General features: G+C 46.6%; 1 protein-coding gene across 1 annotated transcript in view; it reads left to right on the top strand.

Annotated features, from left to right (window-relative positions):
• LOC140407752 (desmin-like) overlaps nucleotides 1-16407 on the top strand; it is a 293366-nt gene that overhangs the window by 141659 nt on the left and 135300 nt on the right. The window contains exon 4 of the mRNA XM_072495041.1: nucleotides 9006-9164. Within this exon, the coding sequence (XP_072351142.1) occupies nucleotides 9006-9164 (159 nt within the window). The remainder of the gene's footprint in view (nucleotides 1-9005; nucleotides 9165-16407) is intronic.

Below are 16407 nucleotides of genomic sequence, written 5' to 3'. Positions count from 1 at the left end.
AGGAGGTGGTGGAAGCAGGGACGATAGTGATGTTTAAAGGGAATCTTGACAAATGAAGAGGATGTGAATAGAGGGATATGGACCCCGGAAGTGTGGAAGATTTTAGTTTAGACAGGCAGTATGGTCGGCGCAGGCTTGGAGGGCCGAAGGGCCTGTTCCTGTGCTGTACTTTTCTTTGTTCTTTGTTCTTTAAAAGAGCTGAATGTCATAGATGAGGTGAGAGTGACTGCCCTTCACATCAAGGCAGCATTTGTTTGAGTATGGCATCAGGGAGCCCTAGCTAAACTGGAGTCAATGGGAATCGGGGGAAACCCTCCGCTGGTTGGCGCGCACAAAGGAAGATGGCTGTGGTGGATGGAGGTCAATCATCTCAGCTCCAGGACATAACTGCATGAGTTCCTGAGGGTAGTGTCCTAGGCCCAGCCAGCTTCAGCAACTTCATAAATGACCACCCTTCCATCATAAGGTCCGAAGTAGGGATGTTTGCAGATGACTGAACAATGTTCAGCACCATTCGCGACTCCTCAGATAATGAAGCAGTCCATGTCCAATTAGCCTAACCTGGTCCTTCACACGGAGGTGCGTCTCCTAAGGTGTGCAAAAACCTTGAGATCTTTTGACCGGTCCATTGAGCCCTTGCACATTCCATATTATCCTTAGAGGAGGAATTCTTGGAGTGTATACGGGATGGTTTTCTTGACCAATATGTGGAGGAACCAACTAGAGAGCAGGCCATCTTAGACTGGGTACTGTGTAATGAGAAGGGAGTCATTGGCAATCTGGCTGTACGAGACCCCTTGGAGATGAGTGACCATAACAAAGAACAAAGAGAACAACAAAGAAATGTACAGCACAGGAACAGGCCCTTCGGCCCTCCAAGCCCGCGCCGACCATACTGCCCGACTAAACTACAATCTTCTACACTTCCTGGGTCCGTATCCTTCTATTCCCATCCTATTCATATATTTGTCAAGATGCCCCTTAAATGTCCCTATCGTCCCTGCTTCCACTACCTCCTCCGGTAGCGAGTTCCAGGCACCCACTACCCTCTGCGTAAAAAACTTGCCTCGTACATCTACTCTAAACCTTGCCCCTCTCACCTTAAACCTATGCCCCCTAGTAATTGACCCCTCTACCCTGGGGAAAAGCCTCTGACTATCCACTCTGTCTATGCCCCTCATAATTTTGTAGACCTCTATCAGGTCGCCCCTCAACCTCCTTCGTTCCAGAGAGAACAAACCGAGTTTATTCAATCGCTCCTCATAGCTTATGCCCTCCATACCAGGCAACATTCTGGTAAATCTCTTCTGCACCCTCTCTAAAGCCTCCACATCCTTCTGGTAGTGTGGCGACCAGAATTGAACACTATACTCCAAGTGTGAAACATGATACAATTTTTAATCAAGATGAAGAGTGAAGTAGTTGATGAAATGAAATGAAATTAAAATTGCTTATTGTCACAAGTAGACTTCAAATGAAGTTACTGTGAAAAGCCCCTAGTCGTCACATTCCGGCGCCTGTTCGGGGAGGCTGTTACGGGAACTTCGGAGTCTAGGGTGCTGAATCTTAATAAAGGGAACTATGAAGATATGAGGCGTGAGTTGGCCTTGATAGATTGGGGAGAGTTACTTAAAGGGATGACAATGGATAGACAATGACAAACATTCAAGGAATGCATGGGGGAACTACAGCAACTGTTCATTCCTGGCTGGCACAAAAGTAAGGGGGGTAAGTGGCCAATCCATGGCTTACAAAGGAAATTAGAAATAGTATCCGATACAAGGAAGAAGAATACAGATTGGCAAAGAAAAATAATAGGTCTGAGAATTGGGAGCAGTTTAGAATTCAGCAAAGAAGGACAAAGGGATTGATTAAGAAAGGGAAAGTACAGTACGAAAGGAAGCTTGCAAGGAACATAAAGACTGACACTAAGAGTTTCTATAGATATGTTAAGAGAAAGAGATTGGTAAAGAGAAATGTAGGCCCCCAACAGACATAAACAGGGGAATGCATAATAAGGGACAAAGGCATGAGTGAGCAATTGAATACATACATAGTTCTGTCTTCACAAATGAGGACACAAATCAGATACCAGCAATGTTGGAGAATGAAAGGTTTAGTGAGAGGGAAGAACTGAGGGAGGATCGACATTAGTAGAGAAATGGTGCTGGGAAAATTGATGGGATTTAAGGCGGATAAATCCCCAGGGTTTGAGAATCTGCATCCCAGAGTGCTTTAGGAGGTGACTCAGGAAATAGTGGATGCATTGGTGGTCATCTTCCAGGATTCTATAGACTCTGAAACTGTCTCTGCAGATTGGAGGGTAGCTCACGTCACTCCGCTATTCAAAAAGGGAGGTAGAGAGAAAGCAGGGAATTATAGACCAGTAAACCTAACATCGGTAGTGGGGAAAATGCTTGAATCCATTATTAAGGACTTTATAGCGGAACATTTAGAAAGCACTGTCAGAATCAGCATGGATTTATGAAGGGAAAATCATGCTTGACAAAACTATTGGAGTTCTTTGAAGATGTAACCAGTACAGTTGACAAGGGGGAGCCAGTCGATGTGGTATATTTGGACTTTCAGAAGGCGTTTGACAAAGTCCTGCATAAGAGACTATTGTGCAAAATTAAAGCACATGGGACTTGGGAGGTGTATTGATGTGGATAGAAAACTGGTTGGCAGAGAGGAAACATTGAGTAGGGATTAATGGGTCCTTTTCAAATTGGCAGGCAGTAACCAGTGGGGTACCACAGGGATCGGTGCTGGGACCCCAACTATTCACAATATATATTAATGATTCAGGTGAGGGAACAAAATGTAACATTTCAGAATTTGCAGATGATACCAAGTTATGTGGGAGGGTGAATTGTGACAAGGATTTAGGGATCCTACAGCATGATCGGGACAGGGTGGGCGAGTGGGCAAATCAATGGCAGATGCAGTATAATTTGGATAAGTGTGAGGTTAATCACTTTGGAAGTAAAAATAGGAAGGCAGATTACTACCTGAATGGTTGTAAATTGGGAGAGGGGAGTGTGCAGCAGGACCTGGGTGTCTTTACCATTCGCTGAAGGTAAGCATGGAGGTGCAGCAGGTGGTAAAGAAGGCTCATGGTATGTTGGCCTTCATTGCGAAAGGTTTCGAGTATAGAAGCAGGAATGTGTTGCTGCAATTGTACAGGGCCTTGTTGAGGCCACACCTGGAGTATTGCGTGCAGTTTTGGTCTCCTTCTCTGAGGAAGGATGTTTTTGCTCTCGAGGGAGTGCAGCGAAGGTTTACCAGACTGATTCCAGGGATGGCAGGACTGTCATATGAGGAGAGATTGACTAAGTTGGGATTGTTCTCACTGGAGTTCAGAAGATTGAGAGGGGATCTCATAGAGACTTATACAATTCTAACAGGACTAGACAGGGTAGATGCAGGGAAGATGTTACCAATGATGGGTGTGTCCAAAACCAGGGGTCACAGTCTGAGGATTCAGGGGAAACCATTTCGGACAGAGATGAAGAGACATTTCTTCACCCAAAGAGTGGTGAGCCTGTGGAATTCATTCCCACAGGAAGTAGTTGATGCTAAAACTTTGAATATAGTCAAGAGGCGGCTGGATATAGCACTTAGGGAGAATAGGATCAAAGGCTATGGGGAGAAAGCAGGATTAGGCTATTGAGTTTAATGATCAGCCATGCTCGTGATGAATGGCGGTGCAGGCTCGAAGGGCCAAAAGGCGCCTCCTGTTCCTATCTTTTATGTATCTATTTTTATTTCATTTCATTTCATGTACCAGCCTTACCGGGGCTTACACCTCCATTCCCCTCCACCCCGCCATCCTTTTTGGCTCTACCCCTGTTAATTTGACCCAATACCTGGCCCATCCAAGATGGCCCCTTTATCCACCGGGGTCTCAAAATAGCACTCCTGGCCTTCATATGTCACCCAAAGCTTCGCCGGGTAGAGCACCCCAAACCTGATCTGCCCCCGATATAGCACCGCCTTGGCTCTGTTGAACCCCACACACCGCTTTGCCAGCTCAGTCCCAATGACCTGGAATATTCGGAGCTTTTTCCCCTCCCAAGCGCAGTTGCGCATCTCCCTGGCCCACTGCAGAATCTTCTCCTTCTCCACGAACTTGTGGAGCCTATCAACCACCGCCTGCAGCATCTCCCCCGCTCAAGGCTACTGCCTCAGAGACCTGTGCGCTCTGTACACCTCAGGGCCTTATCCGTTACCAGCCCGGCCAGCATCCTTGAAACGTATCTCGTGGCACTTGCACCTTCCGCTCCTTCAGGCAGGCCCACTATTTGCAGATTCAGCCTTCTCAATCTATTTTCCTGCTCCTCCACCTTTGCTCAACGTCCTGCAAAGATCCCCTAAGAGCTCCACCTCTGCCTCCAATGCCATCACCGATCGCTGTGGTCCGACATTAACCTCTGAATCTCTCAGATCTGCGACCTCTTGTGCCTCCAAGCATTTCTCCACCCTTTCCATCGAGCCCTTCAGGGCGCCACAGCCCCATCGATAGTCTTCAAGCGATCCTCCTTCATCTCCTTTCTCTGCTGGCGGAACTCTTCCTTGATGAAGGCCATCAACTGTTCCATCGGGAGCTTTGCTACTTGCACTGATCCTTCCCCCTCCGCCATCCTTTCGCAGGCTGCTGCGCCACAGGTCTCTTCTAACTCCTTGGCCAGGTCTTTCACCTTCTTCTTCCAGGTTTGGTAAGCAGCAGACATACCACTCCCGGGGGAACTTCTTCTCCGACCTTTAGTTACATTTTTCCATCGAAGTTGCACCCAATTTCGGGTAAAATGCTCTTTTCTACGCCTTCAAGCAGGAGCTGTCCACTCACACCATGGCCATCACCAGAAGTTCACGAATGACAATAATAGAATTATGCTTTATGTATGGCATAACTAAGATATTTTGTACATGTAACATAAAATTTGTATTTCTATTTAAATTCTATTTCTCTAGAAGTGAATTGTAGTGCTTTATTTGTACTTTTTATAGCTTTATTGATTTGCGTTATTACATTGAATGATTTGTGTAGCTGTACCACTAAATCCCTCAAATTCATAAGCAAAATACTGCAGATGCTGGAAATCTGAAATATAAACAAGAGTGCTGCAAAACTCAATAGGTTTGGTAGCATCTATGGAGAGAAACAGTTGACGGATAGAATTCTTCCATCTGGAATTAAGCCCAAAGGCAGGGCTGGGAATGTGGAGTATTTCATGCTGCGGAGACCGGCAGAAACCATGCCATATCATACGACCCTGACCTTATTAATTAGGCACTATGGGTTTTGGCACCATAATCTGTGGCGGGATGGGGATGATGGAGTGATTCTTGTGATCATTTCTGGGTGCCATATTTAAAAGATGCCGAACATCATATCATGCATGGGCATCATATCGGGGCAGCACGGTAGCATAGTGGTTAGCACAATTGCTTCACAGCTCCAGGGTCACAGGTTCGATTCCTGGCTTGGGTCACTGTCTGTGCGGAGTCTGCACGTTCTCCCCGTGTGTGCGTGGGTTTCCTCCGGGTGCTCCGGTTTCCTCCCACAGTCCAAAGATGTGCAGGTTAGGTGGATTGGCTATGCTAAATTGCCCTTAGAGTCCAAAATTGCCCTTAGTGTTGGGTGGAGTTACTGGGTTATGGGGATAGGGTGGAGGTGTGGGCTTGGGTAGGGTGCTCTTTCAAAGAGCCGGTGCAGACTCAATGGGCTGAATGGCCTCCTTCTGCACTGTAAATTCTATGATCTATGCCATTGAGGAAAGAAGATGGGTCACCAGGAACACTCTGAGCCTGGAAGACGGATCTCCTCATGGCACTGAATCTGGAAGATCCACCCGTAGATGCTCCCCCCACCCACTGCTGAACTACAGAGGCAGTCCCAGGCATTGCTCAGGTGGGGCGCAACCTCTACATGCCACATTTTTTCAACGAATTCTAGATCAGTGTATTTTACCTCTGGCATCACAGAGAATCGGGAGTGGGTGGAATATTCTGGTCCAGCCTCCATCTACATCCCACTGGCAGAATGCAAGTCAGTTTCCCAATCTGCCAAGGTTGGCACCAATGGTAGATCCTGCAGGAAATTCATGCTGGCATGAAACCAATTTATGGACTCCTGCCAAATTCTCCCTCCACTGCCTGCTATTAAACCCACTGGCAGGGCCATGGGAAAATTCTGCACAACATTTCAAGTTGAGTATGACTTCTTCAGACCACTAAATCTCTTTGTCACTTAAAACCATTGGAACTGGAAGAATGGGGGACCTGTTCATTGACGGGACATTTGCGAGTCTAGGGGCACTGGAGGAGAAATTTGAGTTACCCCCGGGAAATGCATTTAGATATATGCAGGTGAGGGCTTTTGTGAGGCGACAGGTGAGGGAATTTCCGTTGCTCCCGGCGCAAGAAGTTCAAGATAGGGTGATCTTGGGGGTATGGGTCGGGGAGGGCAAGGTATCGGAAATATACCAAGAGATGAAAGAAGAGGGGGAAGTGCTAGTAGAAGAACTGAAAGGTAAATGGGAGGAGGAGCTGGGGAGGAGATTGAGGAAGTGCTATGGGCCGACGCCCTGGGTAGGGTTAATACCTCTTCCTCGTGTGCCAGGCTCAGTCTGATACAATTTAAGGTGGTTCACAGAGCGCATTTGACGAGGGTGAGGCTGAGTAGGTTCTTTGGGGTAGAGGATAGATGTGAAAGATGTTCAGGGAGCCCGGCGAACCATGTCCATATGTTTTGGTCATGCCCGGCATTGGAGGGGTTCTGGAGAGGAGTGGCAGGAGTAATATCCCAGGTGGTGAAAGTCCGGATCAAGCCAAGCTGGGGGCTAGCAATATTTGGAGTAGTGGATGAGCCGGGAGTGCAGGAGGCGAAAGAGGCCGGAATTCTGGCCTTTGCGTCCCTAGTAGCCCGGCGAAGGGTCTTGCTATTGTGGAAGGAGGCAAAGCCCCCTAGCCTGGAGGCCTTGATTAATGACATGGCGGGGTTCATAAAATTGGAGAGAATTAAGTTTGCTTTGAGAGGGTCTGCACAGGGGTTTTACAGGCGGTGGCAACCGTTCCTAGATTATCTCGCGGAGCGTTAGAAGAAGGTCGATCAGCAGCAGCAGCAACCCTGGGGGGGCGGGGGGGGCGGGAACGAGAGACTGTCTGAGGGGATGGACGAGCGGGAGATAGCATGGAGGGTGGGGGGAAACGGTACGCGCGGCCAAGAGCCAGTGTATAAAGCTATGTAAATATACCATCTTGCCTTGTATATATCTTGCTCAGGGAGAATTTGCGTTATTTTTTTACGGGGGGGGGGGGGGGGTTATTGTTTGTAAGGGGAAAAAATTGTGTTGTTAAAAAACCTTAATAAAAATATTTTTTTTTAAAAAACATTGGAACTCTAATTTTCCTACTTGATGTTCCAACCAAACTATACCACCTCACTCAAATCTATAATGAAATTAACCTTCCATTTACATGTCTATTCTGAAAGCTGTTAGCGTTGTTCTTTGTTTTTCTAACAATCCTCTCCTCTCAGCTGTTGATTATCTTGAAAGGTTATTTCAACCTGAAATGTTAACTGTCTTTCTCTCCACAAATGCTGCCGGACCTACTTGAGTATTCCCAATATTTTTAAAATTTATTTCAGATTATTTCCAACATCTGCAGTATTTTCCTTTTGTATTAACGTTGAGAGGAGATTTCATAGAGGTTTTCAAAATCATGATGTGTCTGGACAGAGTAGATAGGGAGAAACTGTTCCCATTGGTGGAAGGAGCGAAAACCAGAGGGCGCAGATTTAAGGTAATTGGCAAGAGAAGCAATGGTAACATGAGGAGAAAATCTTTCACGCAGCAAGTGTTTAGGATCTGGAATGTACTGGCCAAGAGGTCCAAATGACGTATCCAAGCGGGAATTAGATTATTAACCAAAAAAGAAGAATGTGCAGGGCTACAGGGGGAAGTTGCAGGTGGGGAATTCCTCATTCGTAGAGTTAGATTTTCATTTAATTTCAGCAGAGAGACAAGATTCTGTGCTGTAACAATTCTGTGATTCCTTTCCTCAGTTCCATTTACCTGGCTTTGTTCCACATCCCTTGTTTCCCTTAATAATATAAACTATGAGAGAAAGATTAGAGATGCTTAAGTCTAGAAGAACAATGTTAAGGAAGAATAAAATGAAAACATCTGTAAATTGTGAGGGTGTTTCCCATCAAAGCAGTTTGGAAAATTACTGCCGGTTTAACTATAATTCTCCAAAAGGTACAGACTGCATATGTCACTAAATTTAATCTATGAAGTGTCAAAACAATATCATAGATTATCATAGAATTTACAGAGCAGAAGGAGGCCATTCAGCCCATCGGGTCTGCACCGGCTCTTGGAAAGAGCACCCTACCCAAGGTCAACACCGCCACCCTATCCCCATAACCCAGTAACCCCACCCAACACTAAGGGCAATTTTGGACACTAAGGGCAATTTATCATGGCCAATCCACCTAACCCGCACATCTTTGGACTGTGGGAGGAAACCGGAGCACCCGGAGGAAACCCACGCACACACGGGGAGGATGTGCAGACTCCGCACAGACAGTGACCCAAGCCAGAATCGAACCTGGGACCCTGGAGCTGTGAAGCAATTGTGCTATCCACAAGGCTACCGTGCTGCCCCATAGATATGATGAGCTCAGAACATGATGTCAAAGTAAGTCAGGCCATAAGGACCAGAAATTTAAATCCATAAACATAAATTTAAAACACATTAGGAAGAACCTTTTTATTCAAGAGATAGATACTACGATTTACCCGGTTAGATATCCAGTCAAAGACATTAAGAAGGTTCAAAGTGCATCCAAAAGTTAGACTGAGTAAATTAAGCTTTAAAAAAGTATTTTTGTATCTTAAAACTCTCAAACTGCTTCACATACAGTAACTCAATGAGATATGATGAACCAAGTGGCCTTTTATGGTCCTTGATTTTACAGATGTTTTGACTTACAGGAGCGCATTTACTGGCAGAAGAAGGTAGAGCACATACAGAACCTTGAGCAAGGGGATTCAAATAAAACAGACCTAGAACAGGTTCTGAAAGAGATTCATGGTGAATATGAACAACTCGCTAAAAGGAATAAAGAGGATATGGACAAATATAAGCAGAAGGTAGGTTTGGAAAATAGCCTGATACTCATTACATTTTAGAAGCATGTATCACTACATGAATCATTGGCTTTTAATTATGAATTAAATAAATTAATTAGCCTTCCGCTATTTAGAAACATGAACAGAATTTTACAGACCCCTGACAGCTAGTTTGCAGGTGGGGGGGCTCCATAAAATTATTTGGAGGGCCTTCCTACTGCCTTGCATTCTGTCCAAAATGTTACGGGGGCAGACAAGACCTGTGGCAGCCCTCCCAACTTTTTGATTGGTAGAATAGTAAACCCCACCACCTGTAAAAATGCTGCCCATGGAGTAGGTCATTTAACTTTCAAGCCTGTTCTGCTATTCAGTTAATTTAAAACTTAACTCCATATACTTCTTTTTGTTTCAAACAATAACATCTTAGTTTTAAATTAATAATTGATATAACATCAATTGCTGTTTGAGGAAGAGTGTTCCCAACTTCTAGACTCCTGATCGTCAAATTATTTCTCTATCTATCCCATCAGTATCTTGAAAACATTGATCGTATCAACCCTTGGCCTTCTAAATTACAGGGGAAACAACCCTATTTTGTGTAATCTCTCCTTATAATATAACCTTGGAGTCCAGGTATCATTTTGGTAAATCTAAATTACATTTCCTTCAAGGCCAGGGTATCCTTCCTCAGGTATGTTACTCAATACTTCTCCCAGTACTCCAGGCGTGGACTAACCAAGGCTTTTTATAGCTGAAACATGACTTCTATCCTCTTGTATTCTAGTCCTCCTAAATATAAGGGACAGCATTCTGTTTTGATTTATTTTCCATTCCAGTTCATGACATTTTAACGGTCTGTGTACCTAGAGTCTTTTTGGGACTTCACTTTTCTACATTTCCACTATTGTATCCTTTTATGATCTCATATTTGCCTACATTGAAATTGATTGCCGATGGTTTTGTCCATTCACTTACCCATTCAATGTCCCTTTGTAATGTTAGCTTCTATCTACACTACCTACAGTGTTGTTCATCCTCATGTGATCAACACTTTTGGATATGTGTGTTTCTATCCCATTATGAATAAATAACAATGAAGTATTGAAGCCCCAACACATCCTTGCAGAATGTCAAAAGTCACATTCTGCCAATTGCAATCTTCAGTTCTGTGCCCATCCCAGAGAACCATGACCTTTACCTTTACTAAGGAGTCAGATCCCAAATCCACCCCAAATGGGGATTGAATCCCATGCTGTTGCCACCAATCTGATCCCCACGAGCTGTCCAGCCAACTGAACCCTCAAGAAGTCAAGACAGCTGCTGAAACATGCAATTTTACACGCACGTTGAAGCCTGGTAGAAGCTTCAAATTTAATTCCATTACATAGCTGTCCAGAATCGCTCCTCTTCCCTCCCTTCACCGCACCTCCCCAATCACTGGAAGGCCGCATTCTCTACCATTCAATGTCAATGTCGAGAACGCCATTAAAATACATTATCATGTCATTATTGAGCCCCTATGCCAGAATCATATCCTCATGTCAAAGCACCCACAGCAGCGTGCTGTTAGAACGGTGTGATGTATGAGGCGCGATGCATCTTGCAAGCAGAACTCTGAGGGGATCTCGAAGTCTGAACAGCAGCATATACGAAGCTGCTTTCTGGTGCGGGGCCATGGACCATGTAGAGGAAAGGGGAAGGAAGCCTAGATCATGGGCTTCTTTGAAAGACTGTGCAGGGGGAAAGGAAGCGCACGGGCTTCTTGGAAGGGCTGTGCAAAAGGAAGGGTAGCCTGTAGCATGGACTTTAGTGCGGGGGGGGGGAGGGGTGTGGGTGTCAGCAAGGGCTTAAGATTCCACCCAATCACTGGGAGGGGTTTCGTGGAGGCAGAATGCAGTCAAGGACAAGGCTAATGGAAAAACATGATCAGTACCCCGTTGCAGCTGGGACTGTTCAGCTTGAGCTCAATTAACATGCTTGGGATCAGTCTAGTCACACAATTGTGCCTACTCAAGTTGCTGCTCAGAATTTAACCATTGGTGCACAGGCTTCCAAATTCAATGACTGCTGTGGCCGTATCATTGTATGACTGGGAAGCAACTATATCGCCTTAGAAAGGTGGCCATGACACACTACTGGGCTGAGTATGAAAAAGAAAATTCATTGGTTGGTGAGAAGCTACCATTAGGCATTGTGTTTATATAGCCTAAACTAGAAAATAAATCATTTTTAAAGAGGTAGCTCCTTTGATTTCAGTAAGGAACACTAGCGAAGTTAAATCAAGTTAGGTAAAGCTAAATCAAGTCAAAGTGAAATAAGGTAACAAAATAAGAGAAGGTGGTGTTTAGAGCGCACCTCACAAGGGCGAGGATGAGCCGGCTCTTTGAAGGGGTAGAAGATGTATGTGAACGTTTGGGGGGGGGGGGGGTCCCGCAAACCACGTTCATATGTTTTGATCCTGTCCAAAGCTGGAGGATTTGGGTAATCTCTAAAGTGGTCCACGCGAAACTGGACCCGGGCCTTCGGGAGGTCATATTCGGGGTGTCGGACCAGCCGGGGTTGGAAACGGGCGCGGAGGCAGATGTTGTAGCCTTCGCCTCGTTGATCGCCCGAAGGCGGATCCTGTTAGGGTGGAGATCCACCTCTCCACCCTGTGCCCTGGCGTGGCGGGGGGGCCTGCTGAAATTCGTGACGCTTGAAAAGATCAAATTTGAACTGAGGGGAAGGATGGAGGGGTTCTACAATTCATGGGCGTTATTCATTATGCACTTTCGAGAATTGGATCACATCAAACATTAGGGGGGGTTGGGTGCTGGGTGGGTTGGGGGGAGAAGGACTGTGTGTTAATCATGACTATGGGTGATTCCTAATTCCTTTTTGTCATTTGTTCATGTTAACAGGGGGCAGCACGGTAGCATTGTGGATAGCACAATTTCTTCACAGCTCCAGGGTCCCAGGTTCGATTCCGGCTTGGGTCACTATCTGTGCAGAGTCTGCACATCCTCCCCGTGTGTGCGTGGGTTTCCTCCGGGTGCTCCGGTTTCCTCCCACAGTCCAAAGATGTGCAGGTTAGGTGGATTGGCCATGCTAAATTGCCCTTAGTGTCCAAAATTGCCCTTAGTGTTGGGTGGGGTTACTGGGTTATGGGGATGGGGTGGAGGTGTTGACCTTGGGTAAGGTGCTCTTTCCAAGAGCCGGTGCAGACTCGATGGGTCGAATGGCCTCCTTCTGCACTGTAAATACTATGATAATGTTTGGGGGTTTGGTGGGAGGATGGGACCGTTGTTATTGATATGGGGATTGGCATTACATTTGTTACTGATTATTGTTTATTGTTGGGTGTAAATTTGGGAGAAAATGTGAAAAAGGAGGAGAATAAGAAAATATTTATAATAAAAAAAAGCTAAGAAAATAAGATAAAGTTGACTTCCGGTGGCAGCCATGGAGTGAGTGGTCGCACACAGGGCAGCTCCAGCTCGAAGGCTTTGGTTTGGGCACTTTATACCCACTAAAGGGGTAGCTCCAGCAGGAAAGTGGTGCAGAAGGTGTAGAGAGAGAGGTTCTCCCCAAGATTGGCTGTCTACTGGCTACAGACCCAGCAGAAAATAGTTAAAGGCTGGCTAAAGAATTGGAGAGGACCTGTGGCACAGCAACAATTGCAAAAATGGCGGAGGGTGAACAGTCATCGGCAGTGGGAAAGGCCAGATGGAACAGTTGATGACCTTCATCAAAGCTGAGTTTCGCCAGCAAAGGAAGGAGATGCACGGTGACTGGTTGAAAGCCATTGAGGGAGCAATAGCCCCTCTGCGAGGATCGATGGACCGTGTAGAGAAGTACCTTGGGGCACAAGGGATGAAGATACAAGAGGTGGAGAAGGTGGTGTCCAATCAGAACAATCGGACTGTGCCCTTGGAGGTGGAGGTGGGGGTCCTGGGGACCTGTGCAAATCTTTGAGGGTGAAGGTGGAGGAGCAGGAAAACAGGTCTAGGTGGAAGAACCTGCGGATTATGGGTCTGCGAGATGGTGTGGAGCGCCACAAAATATGTGGCAAGGATCCTGGCCGATTGGTGGAGGAGGCAGTGCTGGGAAAGGCCCCAGAGGTGTACAGGGACCACAGTCAGAGGCCGAGAGCGGGGCAGCTGCCTCGGGCGGTGATTGTGTGGTTGCACAAATTTGTTGAGATGATTCTATGATGGGCCAGGGAGAAGCGAGACTGTGAATGGGAGGGAAATCATGCTCGATCAGGATATTGGTACGGAGCTGGCGCAGGGGCATGCAGGATTCAACAGGGCCAAGGCGGTTTAGTACCAAAGGAAGGCTCAGTTTGGGGTGCTGTATCCGGTGAAACTGTGGGTTACTTTTGAAGGCCGGGATTACTATTTTGAAACGTCAAAAGCAGCCAATGATTTGATAAGGGATCATAAACTGGGGGAGAATTGAGAGTGGGTGTGAGATGGAGGCGCTGTATCTGCAAAGGTTGGAGGTTATGGTTATTGGGTGTTGCCAGACACCCCCCCCCCCCCCCCCCCCCCCCCCCCCCGGTGTTATTCTTTTTGGAGGGAGAAATTTGCAATTTTGGGAGGGATTTTTTCTTTACGGATAAGGGGTGTGTATGGTGGGGTGGGGATGCCGGTTGAGGGGCATTCAGGTGGGTAAGGGACTATTTGCACAGGCGAAGAAGGGACTGGTGAGGGTGGAGGGGTGTGTCGGGGAGGCCTTCGAGTGGGAGCTGGCAGGTAATGCTGGTGAGATGGGGGAGACCACGCAAGAGGTGGTCAAGCTTGCGAGGGGGCGAGGGTTTGACTGCGACATGGCAGAGACCGAGCATGGTCATGGACGGAGAGGTGGGTCATATTGGATGGGCCTGATTTAGGGTGGTATTCGAGGAGGCAGAGCCAGAGCGGGATGAGGGCGCACAGTAGAGGGAAGTGGAGGAGTAAGCCTCCGGTAAGAATTGTACCATGGAACATCCAGGGGTTAACCGGGTCAATTAAGAGGTCCCGGATTTTTGCGCAGCTGAGGAGTTTGATGACGGAGGTTGGCTTTTTACAGGAGATGCACCTTTGGGTGAAGGACCACGTTAGATTGAATCGTAGAATTTACAGAGCAGAAGTAGGCTATTTGGCCCATCAAGTCTGCACCGGCCCTTGGAAAGAGCACCCCACTAAAACACACGCTCCCACCCTTTTCCCATGACCCACAAACCCCACCTAATCTTTTAGGCATTAAGGAACAATTTAGTCTGGCCAATCTACCTAACCTGGACATCTTTGGACAGTGGGAGGAAAACGGAGCACCCAGAGGAAACCCATGCGGACATGGGGAGAAAGTGCAAACTCCACACAGTCACCCGAGGTTGGAATTGAACTTGGGACCCTGGAGCTGTGAGGCAGCAGTGCTAACCACTGTGCAACCATGTCGCCTGAACACAGACGTGAAAGTGATGGCTAAGTTGGTGGCGGGGGAATGGAGGGATGTGTGCCAGGAGTGGGCGCTGAGGATCAAATTGGTTTCGTAAAGGATAGGCCGCTCTCCAGTAACATGAGGTATCTGTTAAATGTGATTATGACTCCGTCATTGAGTTGGTGTCATTATTTCTATGGATGCAGAGAAGACTTTTTATTGGGGTTTTAAAAATTAATTTATGAAATGTGGGCATCGCTGGTTAGGCCAGCATTTATTGCCCACCCCTAGTTGCCCTTCAGAAGGTGGTGGTGAATTGCCTTCATAGAATCATAGAATTTACAGTGCAGAAGGAGGCCATTTGGCCCATCGTGTCTGCACCGGCCCTTGGAAAGAGCACCCCACTTAAGCCCACGCCTCCACCCTATCCCCGTAACTCAATAACCCCAGCCAATCTTTTTGGATACTAAGGGCAATTTATCATGGCCAGTCCACGTAACCTACACATCTTTGGACTGTGGGAGGAAACCGGAGCACCCGTAGGAAACCCATGCAGACACGGGAAGAACGTGCAGACTCCGCACAGCCAGTAACCCAAGCAGGGAATCGAACCTGGGACCCTGGAGCTGTGAAGCAACTGTGCTGCAGTCCTTCAGGTGTAGGTACACTCACTGTGCTGTTAGGGAGGGAGTTCCAGGATGTTGCTCCAGCGACAGTGAAGGAACGGCGTTATATTTCCTGGATAGTGCCAAGCTTTTTGAGTGTTGTTGGAGCTGCACTCATCCAGGCAAGTGGAGAGAATTCCATTACACTCCTGACTTGTGCCTTGTAGATAGTGGACAGACTTAGGAGAGTCAGGAGGTGAGTTACCCACCGTACGATTCCGAGCCTTTGACCTGCCCTGGTAGAAAAAGTATTAATCTGGCTAGTCCAGTTCAGTTTCTGATATGGTAACCCCCAGGATGTTGATTGTGGGCGATTCAGTGATGGTAATGCCATTGAATGTCAAGGGACGGTGGTTAGATCCTTTCTTGTCCGAGATGGTCTTTGCCTGGCACTTGAGTGGCACAAATGTAACTTGCCACTTGTCAGCCCAAGCCTGGATATTGTCCAGGTCTTGCTGCATTTGGACATGGACTGCTTCATTATCTGAGGTGTCGCGAATGATGCTGAACATTGTGCAGTCATCCACATGTCAAGTGAGAGTACCTTTAAGACATGGATGTTTAAGCAATGTAACTTTAAGAAAACAGTGATGTCAGAGAGTGGGTGGAGCTGAGCTCAGGGCAGCCATTTTGAAGTTTCAGTTTGGAGGAAAAGAGCTTGGGGAGTGTCTGTGTCTTGCAGTGAGCTGGATTTGCTGTGATCTCTGCCATGAAAGACTATCTCTGGATCATTTGGGTGATTTAAACTCATAATAGTAAAGCCTTTTACCTGATGTAATTCTGTTTAAAGGTGTTAAGTCTCTTGGAAGTTTGAAGGAACAATTTGAGGAATTATTTACTGTTGTAATATTTTCGGAGTTATCTTTGAAGTAAGGGGTGTTAAGAAATCCAATGTTTATTTGAGATGTTAAGTTGAGTTCATGGAATAAACATTGTTTTGTGTTTAAAAACCCACATGTCCATAATTGTAATCCCACTCCTAGGGAACAAGCCGTGTGCTAGGAAAAGCAACAAATACATTAAAGGGGGAGGTTGGTTGAACTCCATGATACATTTTGGGGTTCTGAAAACGCCTCGCCCATAACAATTGGGGGCTCGAGGGGTTAAAAGTCTATCTATTGGATTGGCTTTTGTGAACTTAAAGACAGTGAAGGATTGTTGCTTTTCCGGTGTGGTATTTTAGTTTAAGTGGGGAG

The sequence above is a fragment of the Scyliorhinus torazame genome, chromosome 2 (assembly GCF_047496885.1).
Source record: "Scyliorhinus torazame isolate Kashiwa2021f chromosome 2, sScyTor2.1, whole genome shotgun sequence".
NCBI classification, from domain to species: Eukaryota; Metazoa; Chordata; class Chondrichthyes; order Carcharhiniformes; family Scyliorhinidae; genus Scyliorhinus; species Scyliorhinus torazame.
Note: the sequence above shows the minus strand (reverse complement) of the source record. Positions and strands in the feature narration are given on the sequence as shown.